This window comes from Ctenopharyngodon idella, chromosome 2 (assembly GCF_019924925.1).
Source record: "Ctenopharyngodon idella isolate HZGC_01 chromosome 2, HZGC01, whole genome shotgun sequence".
In the NCBI taxonomy this organism is placed as follows: Eukaryota; Metazoa; Chordata; class Actinopteri; order Cypriniformes; family Xenocyprididae; genus Ctenopharyngodon; species Ctenopharyngodon idella.
Genome location: NC_067221.1, coordinates 16981477 through 16997708, shown reverse-complemented (window position 1 = coordinate 16997708; position 16232 = coordinate 16981477). Strand labels below are relative to the sequence as shown.

At 35.7% G+C, this 16232-nt stretch overlaps 1 protein-coding gene across 1 annotated transcript in view; it reads left to right on the top strand.

Annotated features, from left to right (window-relative positions):
- Positions 1–16232, top strand: part of col11a1b (collagen, type XI, alpha 1b) — a 90694-nt gene that overhangs the window by 34550 nt on the left and 39912 nt on the right. The window contains exons 15-28 of the mRNA XM_051874830.1: positions 1277–1330; positions 2601–2654; positions 3213–3266; positions 4824–4877; positions 5623–5676; positions 5803–5847; positions 8121–8174; positions 8260–8304; positions 10887–10940; positions 12193–12237; positions 12766–12819; positions 15704–15748; positions 16007–16060; positions 16163–16207. Of these exons, the coding sequence (XP_051730790.1) occupies positions 1277–1330; positions 2601–2654; positions 3213–3266; positions 4824–4877; positions 5623–5676; positions 5803–5847; positions 8121–8174; positions 8260–8304; positions 10887–10940; positions 12193–12237; positions 12766–12819; positions 15704–15748; positions 16007–16060; positions 16163–16207 (711 nt within the window). The remainder of the gene's footprint in view (positions 1–1276; positions 1331–2600; positions 2655–3212; positions 3267–4823; positions 4878–5622; positions 5677–5802; positions 5848–8120; positions 8175–8259; positions 8305–10886; positions 10941–12192; positions 12238–12765; positions 12820–15703; positions 15749–16006; positions 16061–16162; positions 16208–16232) is intronic.

The window sequence follows — 16232 nt, the reverse complement described above, 5'->3', positions numbered from 1 at the left end:
ATATTTCTATAAAGCAAAATATATTTATATAAAAAACATAAATGAAATAAATTGCATGAATGAATGATGTTTGATTAAAACAATGTTTTTAATCAGTTGCCAGTGTCAGTGACAGTCTGAATCTGGATTTTTGTAAATCCGACTATAGCTTAAATTATTCATGTAGTCCCAATATAAATGAATTAATTTAACAATTTTGTAAACTTTGTAAAAATTATATTGCGCACAATGAACTTTCAAATGAAAATTACTCACCGTAAAGCCATCCTAGGTGTATATAACTTTCTTCCTTCTGATAAACATAATCAGAGAAATATTAATAAATATCCTGACACATCCGAGCTTTATAATGGCAGAGAGCTAGATATTTTACTTCATAACTTGTTTAAATATGGATATTTTTTTTTACACAAATGCATCACTTCACTTCAAAAGGCCTTTATTAACCCCCCGGAGCCGTGTGGAGTATGTTTATGATGGATGGATCAGGAGGAAGCATTTTATTGAGCTTCATACTCATTGGTCCCATTCACTGCCATTATAAAGCTCGGATGTGTCAGGATATTTATTAATATTTCTCCGATTATGTTCATCAGAAAGAAGAAAGTCATATACACCTAGGATGGCTTGAGGGTGAGGAAAGCTTAGGCTAATTTTCATTTGCAAGTGATCTAATCCTTTAAGTTGTGAACAAAAAGTTCAGGAAGTGATGCTTGTTCAGTTTTAATACTTTTTATTTATTTATTATTTTTTTGAATGTAGATGAGGAACACATATGAGCCGCCTGCTGCTTAAATAAACATAATCTAAAAGCCAAATGCATGGCAAGATTTACTTTCATGAATGTATCTTTTCTTTTCCCGTATCTTCCTTTTGAACCCAACTTCCTCCAGTTGACATCATCACACAAACACTGATAGTAACATATGTTACATTCATCTCGCTATGATTTATGACCAGAAAATGAGCAGTTCTTGGGTGCTGATGTGCTTTCAGGCTGTGTGCTGTTTATTTTCACAATCCTTTCTCAAATTTCTTGTCATTTTTGTGTTGCTGTATTTCATCCACTTGAGATGAATCATACTAAGAATGCCCACAGAATTTCTCTCATTCTTTTCCACGTCTGCCTCCAAATCAAATGCCCATTTAAAAGCAACGGCAGAGGAATGTGTTTAGGTTGCCAGCGTGTGACCCAAACACAGCTTTGCGCATATGATAATGGTGTTTAGAAAGGTGTGTGAGACATAAAACTCATCTGTGTATGTGTGTGTTTCAGGGTGGTCCTGGTGCACCTGGTGCTAAAGGGGAAAGTGGAGATTCTGGCCCACAGGTGACTATGTCTCTTTAGACTTTAGTGGCCTGTTTTAACTACTTTCATTCTTGTAATTCGAATTAACAGTATAGAATCATGATCTGAGTATTCCTGAGACATTTTACCTGATAACTTTTCTAGTGTTTTATATGTACACTACTGTTCAAAAGTTTTTGAAAGAAGTCTCTTATGCTCACCAATGCTTTTTAATTGATCAAAAAGTAATAAGTATTATTATAATTTAAAATGACTGTTTTCTGTTTTAACATATTTTAAAGTGTATTTTATTTCTGCGATGGCAAAACTGAATTTTCAGCATCATTACTCCAGTCTTCAGTGTCACATGATCCTTCAGAAAACTTTCTAATATGCTGATCAAGATACATTTATTATTATTATTATTATCAATGTTGAAAACAGTGCTGCTTGATATTTCAGTGCATAGTGACAGACAAAAGAACAGCATTTATTTGAAATAGAAATTTTTGTAACATTTTAAATGTATTTATTGTCACTTTTGGTCAATTTAATGCATTCTTGATGAATAAAAGTATTTCTTTAAAAAAAAAAAAAAAAATCGTATTGAACCCAAACTGTTGAACGGTAGTGTTCTTGCCACCTTGGGTTGAGGGCAATGTGTTATACAATAATCACATTACATAATCATATAATTACTTAGCTTTATTATTAATTTAATGTGTTTTCTAAAAAAAATATGATTGTAATTCCATTTTTGGATAATTAAAGGTATATTTAAAGTGCGCTACATTGTAGGAGATACTGTAGTTGTGGAAAGCGTGTGTCATGCTTATCGGAGCGCTTTCAGCCCATTCAAATTATGTTCAAATTAAGTTAAAAACTTCTAAATGCTGTAAAACAAGTGCTAGTTATTATTTGTTGGGGATAAATTAACAGAATTAGGGTGTTGCGTCAGAGATTTGCTCTGCCTCGGAGCCCACAGGTGCAGCCGCCATAAACTTTAAAGCTGTCAAAACAATTAGCTTGCTCTTTTTCGATGTATAGCTTATATGTAATTGAATGCAAAATATGTTGGGGGGATAAACACTTTTGCACAGTAAAATAGCACTTTCTAGTGTAAAAAACATATGCGCTTTAGAGTCTCTGTCAGCTGATGGTGAGGAAAAAGTATTGAACTTTAAGTGTTAATTTACATAAAAATTACGCTGTTGGCAAACGTTTCGAAGTAATTATGTTACTTTTTTTTAATTATTTAATTTGTCATTTAGTAGACTCTTTCATTACAGAATTTTGTGTGTTTTTTTTTAAGGGACCAAGAGGACTTCAAGGCCCTACTGGATCACCTGGAAAACCAGGCAAGAGGGTAAGAAAAGGAAAAATTTGCTCATGCTGTCATTTAGTCTCTGGTCTGTTACACAACATGACATTAGAGTTGAAAAGGCAAAAAGGTGACATATACATAATACATCTGCAATACTGCTGCTGAAGCACTCTGGCAAAGTGAAGCTGAAAGGCTCTACGCAAGTAGCCCACTGTTCGCTCTCCAACCGTGCACCAGATTTTCCGTGAAACTGTCTGTGTCTATTAGCCTTGACCTTAATTTACCTGTTTCAGCCTAACAGAATGACAGATGTCCGCTGGATTCGCATCCACATCTGCCAGTTTTAGTGCCAAATGTTTCTCAGATTCTCCTTTGACACAGTTTATTCACAGTTTTGTTATAAATGAGTCAAATTGCCACAATAACTCAATACTCAAACATGCTGTAGACTCAACACACCTTATTAGGTTGTCTTTGGGTGTATTCGCTCATTTCATGTCTCGCGTCGGTTCTGCAGTTGTTTAAAACATATGTTAAGCACATTAACCTGCTCGTTGCACATACGTAGCATCAGGCTGATGATGCAACCTGGTTTTACAGGGCCGAAATGGAGCCGACGGAGCCAGAGGAATTCCTGGAGAATCAGGAGCCAAGGTAAAATCATCTCTGACTCAAAACCTCCACTTTAACACAGTTAGCACTGATTGTGGTTTCATAACTGCTTCTTCTGTATTGAAAAACAGTAGGGTTTGTTATGTGATTAATTTTGAATTAATGAGTTAATTTGTACCTATTTAAAATGATCTAAAAATAATAATAAACAGCAATAATAATGCTGTTATATGAAATATATGAAATTATATGATGATTGATCATTTATTTTAATTAAAGCTTGTTGTAAGATGTTCTATAATTGTTGTTATTAAATGATAAACAAAAACATCAGTCTGATCATTTGCAGTTTAGGCCTATAAGATCTTTCAAATATAATGTATAATGGCTATAATTATTCATTTTATCATCAGAGATTTTTTTTAGGTATCTGATTCTAGGTAAAACTACTTGGTAAAAATGAAATAAATTTATAATTACACATACCTCATTTTTGTTGATAAAGTTTTAAGTATAATTAATTATGTTTATAATGAATAATATTCATGATTACAAATTTTAATTTTACATGCAATTAATCGTAATTAAGTCGATTCAAGGTTTTTAGAAAACCCCCAGAACATAAATAATTAACATTTATAATATTTAATAAGTGCACTAAAACAGTAGAAAATTATGCATTAGGCCTATGTTAAATTTGTTAAAGGGTTAGTTCACCCGAAAATGAAATTTCTGTCATTTATTACTCACCCTCATGTCATTCCACACCCATATGACCTTCATTCATCTTCGGAACACAAATTTAGATATTTTTGATGAAAACCTGACAGCTATCTGGCCTCTGATAGACTGCAACACAATTACTACTTTCAAGGCCCAGAATGATAGTAAACATTGTTAAAATAGTCGATGTGACTACAGTGGTTCAACCTTAATGTTACGAAGTGATGAGAATACTTTTTGCGCGCAAAAACAAAACAAAACAGAAATATTGACATTATTTAACAATTTCATCTCTACCCTGTCATTCTCCTATGCTGTTTATGTTGTATAGACAGTGCAGGCTTACGGGTTCTATGTCAGAAAGCTGGCTCATTATTGGCCTACGCTGTTAACGACATATGCATGTGATGCTGACGCAGGAGCTAGCCAATACTGAGTTGGCCTTCTGACGTAAAACCCGAAGCCTGCACTGTCTGCACAACGTAAACAGCGTAGGAAACTGACAGGGTAGAAGAAATTGTTGAATAAAGTCATTATTTTTGTTTTGTTTTTGCGCACAAAAAGTATTCTTGTCGCTTTATAACATTAAGGTTGAACCACTGTAGTCACGCCGACTAATTTAACGATGTTTTTACTACTTTTCTGGACCTTGAGTGTGGTAATTACATTGCTTTCTATGGGGGATTAAAAAAAACAACCTTGGATATCATCAAAAAAAAAACGTAATTTGTGTTCCGAAAATGAACAAAGGTTTGGAACGGCATGAGGGTGAGTAATTAATGACAGAAATTTCATTTTTGGGTGAACTAATCCTTTAACCTTGACAGCTTTATTGACAACTATATTTTTATTCTCATTGCGATTGCTGTCTAACAGGGGGACCGAGGATTTGATGGGCTTCCTGGCTTACCTGGTGAGAAGGGACACAGAGTAAGTGCTGAGCTATTCTTAAGAAAACCCATACTTAGTTTCCTATCATTGATGTAACAGTTGAAATGAAACCGAATCGTTCTAGACAGCAGAATGCAAGCCTGACCACCACCCGTGAGAAAAATGTCTTTTAATGCTCAATTATCAAACTTCCAGCTTGTCTCAAACAGTGCTTTATGATTATAGGAACAATTCTTGCCTGGTTTCATTTTATCCCTCAGCGGCAGTTTTCCTACAGAAATCAACTGTATTTAGTTAGCTCCACTTAAAAATCTTCTTGTCGGCTCCTGCCAAGACCAAGACTTTTACATTATAAAAATGTTCCACGTCTGCCGCTGTACATTTTGTTTAGCGTGCTGACAGTCAAAGTGGCAGGAGAAGTTGACCTCATTATAGTGGCGGGGGGGTTGTTTGGCGTGCTAGCGCTCCTCTGGCAAATGAAGGCTGCCTCACTAGGCACAGCAGAGTGTGGCTTGCTTGGCCTGGGCTGGTGTAGTGAAAGAGGCCCGTAGATCACAGGGAGCTGTGTATATTTCCATCCAGAGTGCTGTCCTCCTAATCCTGCCCTGGGTAATTACAGGCCCTGCTATGTTATAGCCTCTTCTTATATGGATGCAGTCTTATAAATAGTGGTCATGGGCCCTAACAATGCACTGAGCCAAAAGCAGGCAGGCAGGGATGGTAATAATACATTTACTCTTTTTCTCTCTCACTGTCATTTCATGTCTTTCGTTTTCTTTTTTAGGGTGAGACAGGTCCCATCGGCCTACCAGGCCCTCCAGGAGAGGATGGACCAAGGGTGCGTTTGTCCAAATGACACACCAATATGTCATTTTTATTTTGATTTGTATGTACTTGCATGAGTGTGTGCAGACACACTGGACTGCAGCGCCTTTGGCAAGCGTGTTTGTGCTCTTGTCTGCAGGGTGAGGATGGTGAGATCGGACAGAGGGGAATGCCAGGAGAAAGTGTAAGCATCTCCATTTTGACTTTGAACATTTGTATTCCCTTCTCATATTTTCCCTTCAAATTATTTTAATATTTTCATGTGAACTAATCAAAGCTTAGTAGGCATAATGTTTGAAGCTTTAGCCTACTGATGAAATCCTACTGTATGTCTCCGATACTCCAAAGACAAGTAATATGACCTTTTTCATGAAGTGTTATCAAGTTTTTTGTGAAATTGTGTGTATAATCCCATTAGGAAAAGTCATGAAGTATCAACTTGATACTATCAATGTTAAGTATGTTTTCGAGATTTTTTTGGATCTCTCAGAACAGAAAATTAGGCATAAAGTGAGGTGATTAACCCTAACTATAATCTCTTCCTGAGGTGTGCTCCACCCTGTTCTTTCCACCTCAAACCTCAGTATTTGTTGCTCGTTGCTCATTGAGGTAATGGCTCTATACAGGAAGGGAGCACTGAAGTTTTCTGTTTTCTCCCTCTCTCTTTCTTTCTGTTTCTCATGACACACTAATGGTCTCACATATTTCACTTGCTCTTTGACTAAATACTCCATCAGCAGAGATCTAACAAATAACAGAATCAGCCCTGAAGAAGTGGAATCTAATTGGAGCGAGTCCCACAGCTGATTTAGTGACCCTTTGGGTTTACAGCAAAAACCCAATTTGCCTTTGTTTCTGTTTTACATAGTTGTTTCTAAACCATTTGGAATGAAGTAATAAAAAGCATATTTAGGGTGTTCTTCCTTAAAACTCATGTTCTGTTCTGACTGTAAAAAAAATAATAATTAACCTTTATCTTGCCTTAAATAGTTTTAATGTTTTTTTTTTTTTTTTTTTTTTTTTACTTTATCAAAACACAGTATGCCAGTATTATTGAAGTCTAGATCACAAAGTAGACACTTTAAAAAAAAATAAAAATAAAAAAAATTGAAAAACTGAAAAAAAAAAAAAAACTATGACTGAATAAAATATGCATTAAACCAAAATGGGTTACACTTTATTTCGAATGTCCACTTAAGACATTTTACTAGCTATAAGCAACTTTGCAACTACAAGTAACTAACTTGGAGTATTAGTAGACTGTAGTTTAAGATTGGGTGTTAAGGTTTGGGTTAGTAAAACAAGCTGACGTAGTTGCAAATTACTTATAGTGAGCAGAATGACTGTCTGGGGACAATCAAAATAAAGTGTTAGGAGATATTAAGCTGACAGTCTACTAATACTCTAATGAGAGTTAGTTGACATGTAGTTGCAAAGTTAGTAGTGGACCATCGAAATAAAGTGTTACCCAAAAATGTAATATTGAGTTAACTTCAACCACAGCTAAAGTTCAGCTAAATGTTTCATTGTCCCTCACACTTTAAAAAATAAATGAAAATGTATTGTACAAGTATATGACTCGTCAATGATCATTGTTTTAATGACTGTAATATAATTATAATCATAAAGTATATACTGTATATCAGAAATGCCTAAACCAAAAAGTCAAAGTTGGTCCATGATTCCCTTTTGATTTTGGTTGACCATGCCATATCACAAGAGGGGGTAAGAGGGGGTCTTTTTTTAATGTAAATTTGCATATAATTCTGTTGGATATAATGCAATACTTACTCTCAGCCCACAGTCCTCAATCAAGTCTGAATTTGGCTCTTCATAGTAGAAATCTTGGGCATCTCACAGTAATATGGTACTTGTCAGTGTTGGGGAAAGTTACTTTTAAAAATGTAGCTAATTACATTACTTGGTTACTTTTTATGGAAATTAATGTGTTACATTACTTTGCATTACTTTTTCTCACCTGGGCTGAGCTTGCTTGTTTTTTTTTTTTAATAACAACAACAAAAAAGTTTCACACCAAAAATTTCACACCAAATTTCACACCACAAGTGAAATGAAGAAGCCTCAGGCTGAAGGAAATGCAAATTCACGCCTGTACAGTAGAGGGCACAGCTCAAACAAACCTTTTAGCTGTGCTGCCATTCTGGATTAAAGAAGAATAGAATAGAATTTTAATTTAATTTTAATTAAATTAATGTGTTACTTTACTAGTTACTTGAAAAAAGTAATCTGATTAAGAGTAATCTAACTCACATTACACATTACTACAGATTAACAGTGCTGGTTGTAACTCAAAATACAACACACATGTAGAAGGTGGTCCATGCTCCATATTCTCTTCACCAAGGGGTCTTTGGCCTTAAAAAGGTTGAAGACCTCTTGTATTCAGTACAGTGGTGTAATGAATTCTCATGACATGTTCTTTTTGTTGATCATCAGGGTCCAAGAGGACTGCTGGGCCCCAGAGGATCTCCTGGTACCGCTGGACAGCGTGTATGTACCACCACACTTTCTTAATTACAACTATCTGAATAGTATGAAAGTCACAACTAGACACTACTTTTTTATACAAATGCAGGGTCTTCCTGGATTGGATGGACCACCTGGCCCTAAAGGAAATATGGTAAGGATTTCCTCTCCCCTTCTTTATTAGTGTTGTTATCACAGAATAGAGAGCCTCTACTGAGCTTTAGGCCCCATGAAGGAGTTTCCTGGTTAATTGTCCTTTACTGTCAACCTCTGACCTCTCTAAAACATATGTGTTGTCCCGAGCAAGGGTCACATCTAAATAAGGCTATTAGATAAGAGAAACACAGTAGGCCTGGCAGGAGAGAGCTAATATCACCATTATTGTAGCAGCAGGGGGGGTGATCTTTGACCTGGAAGTGCTGAAATTAACAAGGAATGAAGTCTGCCACTAAAATATGCAAGACAGGAAGTGTAGGATTCATCTAGGGATACAAGGGCTTTTCGAAATCGCCCCCTATACCCTCATTCACTATTCCCTACATTACTCCACTAATATAGTTCACTTAAGGGAATGAATAAAAACAAGCTAGCGAATTCAGAAACTGACTGTGCCGGAAGGGCTGCAGATTTGCATAATTTGTACTTGCTGTTTAAAAATCATTTGAAACTTATCAAACTGGCAGCTTTAGTAGTAATGAAAAAAAAAATCGAACTCTGTCATGGAAACTGTGTATAACACTTAATCAAACAATTTAATAATTAAAAAACCCTGTGCTGGGTTGCGTCGATGATGTTTTGGTGATAGCCAGAGATATTGTCAAAAGCATCATGTAATGGCGATATTAAATTTGGCATTTCCAATTAATGTAGGCCTGCTATATTCTTCTTATTCTGGATCGCGAGGGGGGGGCCTCGGACTTGCGTTTCACGGGGGGGGGGCCCACGGATTTGCTTTACGCCACTGATTGTGGTGCATTATGGGATTGAATGCGTGCACTCGATAACGTCCACTATGGTTTTGGACACCACTACAAATAGCTGTTTCCTCAAATAGTGCCCTATTTAAGGGTATAGGAGTCAATTTCGACCACACCGCCAATGTTTTCAGCATGATTCTGTTCGTTTCTTTTTCAGTTGTTCACAAATTATGGTCTGTGAAGTCAATGAGATCGACTAATATTTAAAAATAAAACTAACTTCATAAATAAAGTTATTTTATTTTTATTTTATTTTTAATAAATGTATTTATTAAATATAAATTTAAATCTATTTTAGAAATCATTTGAATTGATAAAAAGCACCAACACTGAATTAACTAATAAATCATCACATCAGTGCCTAAACTGTGTTAATATTAATGGAGTGTCTATTTACACTAAGTGCAAATAGTGTCCCTTGCTGGCAAACACTATTTACACTAGCTCTGCCCACCAATATCTGGTTGGGCCACTCAAGTTTTAAAAAAGACACGCAGAATTCAACGTCTTCAGTGGCGCAACAGTAGCGAGTTAGGTTCACAGACCAGGCTTTTAACGCGATCAACGCAGTTTTGAATCTGCCTTTTGCCAAGCTCGCATTTAATTTCAATAAAAATGAAAATAATGTTCTAAAAGTGGAAAAAACTGTGAACAAGTGTTTAATAACATTAAAAGTGTTTATTGGGTGGGGTTAGGGGAAGATGTTGGGAGTGTTTTTATTCTCCCAATAATTTAATATTTTTAATTAATATAATAATTTACACTCTATGATATTATTGCACCCTGTTAATGTACAAAAATACTTAGGTGCAAATAGTATCTGCCAATATAAAGTATATATAGCATCTAATTACTATTTACTCTTATTGCAAAGAACTGATACTTTTACATGGTGTAAATAGAATCTATCGCTATTTTCACCTAGTGTAAATAACATATATTGCTGTTTTCTACAACTATTTGCACTTAGTGTAAATAGCATATATCGTGTGCAAATAGCCGCTGTCTAATATTAATCTCATGATTAGGTCTTGCTGTTGTCTCGCTTTATTAACGTAGCTCACAGTTATGCATCAGTATTCAGTATACATAAGTGTTGGTCCAATTTCTTAGCTTATCTACTTAGTTAGGTTCCACTGAAGTTATTTCAATAAAAAAATAAAAAAATAAAAACACAAAATTTTGGTTACACTTTATTTATGTCCACTTTAGACACTCTACTAATTGTAAGTAACTTGTCGACTACATGTCAACTATAATGCTCATTTAGAGTGTTAGCAAACTGTTAGTAGACTGTTAGGGTTAGGGTTAGTAGAAAAAATTGACATGTAGTTGCAAAGTTACTTAAAGTTGGTAAAAGTGGACCATCAAAATAAAGTGTTACCAAATTTTTTTTATTGTCTTATTTTAGCAGCTTTTCTTTCACTCATGGTTTCACTACAACGGTCTTTCTTACTGTATGCAGTATGTTATAAAACTTTTACCCATCTCCATGTCTCTTCTTTGCCAGTGGTTTAAAGCTTATATAATAGATTTTATTACAGTAGGCTGTGCAATTCAAGAAGGAAGGCCAATGGAAAAAAGATGGATTTGCAATTTACGTATGTCTGTTGTTCAACATGTAGAGTATTTATGGAGTTTGAGGTATTGGGGCTGTTTTTCATATCTATATAAAATGTCATAGGCTCCCTGGAGCAGTGAAGTGCAGGAACGATAATAGTGTTGTCTGCTAAAATGTTCCTATTATATGTTGTAACAGGGTCCTCAAGGAGAGCCTGGACCCCCTGGGCAACAGGGTAACACTGGTCCACATGTAGGTATCAATCGAACACCTTTTGTCAGTCTACTTTTTTTCTTTTTCTGTCTTTCTCTCACACAACTCTAATTCACTTCCCACATTCTATGAAATCAACATTTTTGTGGCTTTAATCTTTGTCTATTAACTTTGAGGTCGTCTATACACCAGTGTGCTCCTAAAAGTTGACTTTTTGTAGATATACGTACACTACCTTTCAAAAAACTTGGGGTCAGTAAGTCTTTTATTCAGCAAGGACACATTAAATTGAAATTTATTATAAAAATGTAATTAATTTATAATTTTATAAAGTTTTCTATTTCAAATAAGTACTGTTCTTTCTAACATGCCATTGATTATAGAATTATGAAAAAATGTATCATGGTTATTACAAGAATATTGAGCAGCACAACTGTTTTCAACATTGATAATAACAAGAAGTGTTTCTTGAGCAGCAAATCAGTATATTAGAATGATTTCTGAAAGATCATGTGACACTGAAGACTGGAGTAATAATGCTGAAAAATCAGCTTTGCCATCACAGGAATAAATTACGTTTTAAAATATATTCAAATAGAAAACATTTATTTTAAATTGTAATAATATTTATGTTTCATGTAACAATACAATTGTTTTAGTAATTCCTTGGTGACTCCAAACTTTTGAACGGTAGTGTAAGTGGACCAAAAACATAGATCCTTCACGTTGTGCTACACAGATTTTTTTTTCCCAATCAGATGCTCTCTTCTAGAATAGGAAAGTCCCTCCCCTAATACCACACACAACTGACTAGCAAGTAGCAAATCTTGTTTATAGGTGTGATGTACAGTAGGTATAGCCTTTTGGCTAGTTTAAAAGAAAAAAAGACCACCCCTTTTATATCTCCCACCCAATCTCCCTATTTCAATTGGAAATACATCAACACGGGAAAGGAAAACACGTTTAATGATTTAATGGGGTCATTAATTCTCCTGAATTCCCTTTTTCTGCTCTTTTTTCACTTGTATTCAGTTAAATGTGTAGCCTGATGAACTGTCATTGAAAGACTTAGACAGAAAAAGCAATGAAAACTGGTAGATAAGTTTGTAATGGGACTTATAAATTCACACACTCACGCACAGACGCACAAAATAATGTATCCTGTTTGACATTCTTTCTTAGATTTGACTGAGAGGTGCTCAAACAGCTTTTTCCAATCTAAACTTTACTATCAGATTTCCCCTGAAGACTCCATGTTGTACTGTCTGACTTTTGAATTCTTGTCTTGCAGGGTCTGCCTGGTCCTCAAGGCCCGATTGGTCCACCTGGAGAGAAAGTGAGTGAATAAGAGCTGTTCGCCCCAGAAGCCATCGTCTTTGTTATTACAGGCAGCGTTTTTCTGCCCTAACCCTATAAACGATTCAACAGACTCCTCGGTTTCCGAGCTGTAGGTTGCTTTCAGATCACTGCTGACTTGAGAAAAACCACACGCGCACACGCACACACACACCTCAAGACTCGCTAATGCTTCAACAAGCAAGAGATATGCTTACACACAAAACTGTCATTGGTTAGTCTTTCAGACAAGCATTTTGTCAGGGCTCCTGGAAGGAGGCCAGAGAGAGTCTGAAATGTGACTCCAGAAGTGGAGTGTTTCCAGACGTACCATATGATTAGATCTCTTCCTTACCAAGAGGAAAAAGATGATAATGAAGTGCTTTAGGATTGAACTGCTTATAAAAGTTGCCCAGCGAATCACTTGGGCACACAAGTAATCGCAGCCTTAATTGTGTGTGTTTTTCCTCCCTCTTCTCTTTCTTCCGTCTTTTCTCACTTATCCTCTTTCTTTCTTTCCCTCTCATAGGGTCCTGGTGGAAAACAGGGGCTCCATGGGCTGGCTGGGGCTGATGGGCCTCCTGTAAGTGGATTTTTCTTAAATTCATATTCTCCCCTCCCCTAATTCTCTGCGTTCATATCAAAAATACTTTGCATCATCACACATCATTAGCCATTAACCAGCTTGATGATGATCCTGGCTTGAGGGGAATATGTATTTTATTAACACAATTTAGAATTAAAGAATTGGCTCCATTTCAGTTTATGCGTTGAAAATTTGATTTGGAATGACAGGAAGTGGAATTCACTGAATTGCAGTTCAGAGAAATTCAACACAGACACAACAGAGGACTTTCATCAAAATAAGCAAAAACAGAGACTTTGTTTTCACTCTTATAGCCTGTTTCATATGGATTCCATTTTGAAGACTTTAAATAAAACATTCTGGGAAATTAAATATTTTTCTTCTGTGGTCCATTTAACTAAATATATATTTTGTATTTTTAATATTTATTTAGGTGTCATTGCTTATTAATAACTAATATCTGATATGTATAGAATAAAAATAATTATAGAATAAAAAGTTTCTAAATTATACAAAATTATTTTTTATGTAGTTAATATGTATTGTTTATTTTGGAAGATAGATAAATATGGTAGTCTAAGTATATATATATATATAGTCAAACCAAAAATTATTCAGACGTTTTTTATATTTTTGGTATATTTTTACTAGTGGGTGCAGGACACTATAGTTCATTTATGTAAGTGAGGACAGCAAAATAAAGTAAACTGTGACATATTATACCCAAAAATTCTTCATACAGTGGACTACCAGTAAAATTGATAAAAATTTGGAACCAAAAATTATTCAGACACTTTGAACCTGACCATGTTTTGCTTAAGTGTTATCTGACATAATTAAGTTTATTTTTTTCTGATACAGTTTAACTCTGAGATCTTATTATTACCATTTTTTTTTTTTTTTTTTTTTTTACTTTAGTGAATAAACTGTATTAATGAATGAAATGTTCAAGGTGTCTGAATAAATTTATATATATATATATATATATGATCCGTCAGCTCCAGTCCACTAATTTGCAGCGGTTAAGGCACGGGTGTACTTCATTTCGCACGTTCCGCTCCGTCTCGCGCACAGTTGAGCGAGCAAGTCTGTCTAAGATACTCCTTTGCCCATGAGCGCGCGAGTTTTCAATGATACTCCTTTGCCCCCTGAGCGCGCGAGTCTTTCAAAGATACTCCCTTGCCCATAAGCGCGAGTTTTCAATGATACTCCTTTGCCCCCTGAGCGCGCGAGTCTTTCAAAGATACTCCCTTGCCCATGAGCGCGCGAGTTTTCAATGATACTCCTTTGCCCCCTGAGCGCGCGAGCCTTTCAAAGATACTCCTTTGCCCCCTGAGCGCGCGAGCCATTCAAAGATACTCCTTTGTCCATGAGCGCACGAACCATTCAAAGATACTCCTTTGTCCATGAGCGCGGAAAGACGCGTTCGGCGCATGCACACGCTTCCATGGTCATAAAAATTCGGCTGCGCGGCCACTGTTCAGAGAGTCAAAGCTAGTCCACAGTCTAGTAAACGTTTCTTGCTTGCGCCGACTGAAAACACATGTGAAACATCATGAGACAGGAGAGACTCTGACATTGCAGTACTGAGCACTGAATGATCCATGCATGTGGATTTGGATAAAACAGTTAATCGATTTGATGCCGTGCCCGAACGCCGTTTGTCCCTTCACAGTGGCATATAGCGGATGGGCATGCAGGGCTATTAAATTATTTTTTTCTCACTATGGGCCACAAGAGAAATAATAAGAAAATAAATTAGTTTCATCTCTCATTGCCTCTAAGAGAATATGCGCCGTTATTGCAGCGTCGGATGCCAAAAGCTCAGTCAGTTTTTACTTTCAGTTTCTGTAGTGAATAGGCCTAATTGACTGGAGTTTGAGACTTCTTCACCCGTATTACTCTCACGCAAAGTTTGCACATTGTTTGTGTGATATCAACTGGCTCGGCTTAATGATTTAAAATGGAAATATTTTCAATATTGCGACGTGGCATTTTTCTTTATCACCAGTTGCTCGCAAAATGATGGACACTGATTCACACACATCGTCCACGTCATTTCCCGTGATAACAAAATTAAGTGAATTATTAAATAAATGAGTAAATAAACAAGCAAACTTAAACTTGTTTGCTTAAAATTTCTTCGAATAATATGCTGATGTAGGTACAAAAAAAACGTTTTGTACCTGCAAAAAAAAAAAAAACTTGCCCCCCCTACCTCGAGTCAAATGTCGCCCATGTATATATATATATATATATATATATATACTGAAAATATACAGTACTAAAAATAATATTGCCAAATATTTTTACAATTTAAAATTGCAGAATTTTCAGCATCATTCTAATATGCTGATTTTATGCTCAAGAAACATTTCCTATTATTATCAATGTTGAAAACCAGTATTTTTTGATGAATAGAAAATTCAAAAGTACAGCATTTTTTAACAATATAATGTTTTACTGTCACTTTTGATTAGTTCTGATGATCATTTTGATTAATTTAATTTGCTGAATGAAGGTTTAAAAAAATCTTACCGACCTCAAACTAGTTGTGTATGATGACATATTTATCATGAGAATTTCAGTTTGTAAATGGCTTTTAATTCCATTTTAATTCTACTTTCAAATTTCAAATTCCATTTTTTATTTATTTGTTTTTTTGCTACCTCAGTTAAAATTCAGTTCTAAGTGGTGCACAAACCTAAAAGTTAGGTTCTACATTGGATTACACTGGAATAGTCATAACACTGGCATTTTTAATGCTATTCATACTGCATATTACTGTACACTGAACCCACAAGACCATACCCAGCTGCATTTGCCTCACGTTACTTTCAGACTTTGAGTCAAGATGTTTTTGTTTGTAATCCTTGCACAGGGTCATCCTGGGAAAGAGGGTCCTCCCGGGGAGAAAGGAGCAGCTGTGAGTGTATTTTTAGTTTGTCTCTATATGAATTGTCACTCTGAGTTCCAGTTATTGACCACATTTCAAGTGCAAAACCACTAAATGCCTTTAAGGTGCTATTTTGCAGCTGTCTGAAAGCTCAGTAACAAAATTAAAGCCATTTCTCTGTCTCTGTAATTAACATCTAATTTGTGGCCCCTTTAGAAATTTAAAACCTAATTCCCCTCTATTAATCCTGAATGATTTAGTGTTATTATATTTACTCTCTTCCTATAGGGCCACCCAGGTCCCCAGGGTTCCATTGGTTATCCCGGCCCCCGAGGTGTGAAGGTAAACAGCCTTGATTTTCTTCATCTCACTTATTCTTTATTATCAACATTATGTGCTCTTAGTCTATCCATTAGAGCCTCTATTCATTGTTCTGTCCATTAGGGTGCCGAGGGTGTTCGTGGCTTGAAGGGCGGCAAAGGCGAGAAGGTAAGCAAACTACCCTGTCCTCTGT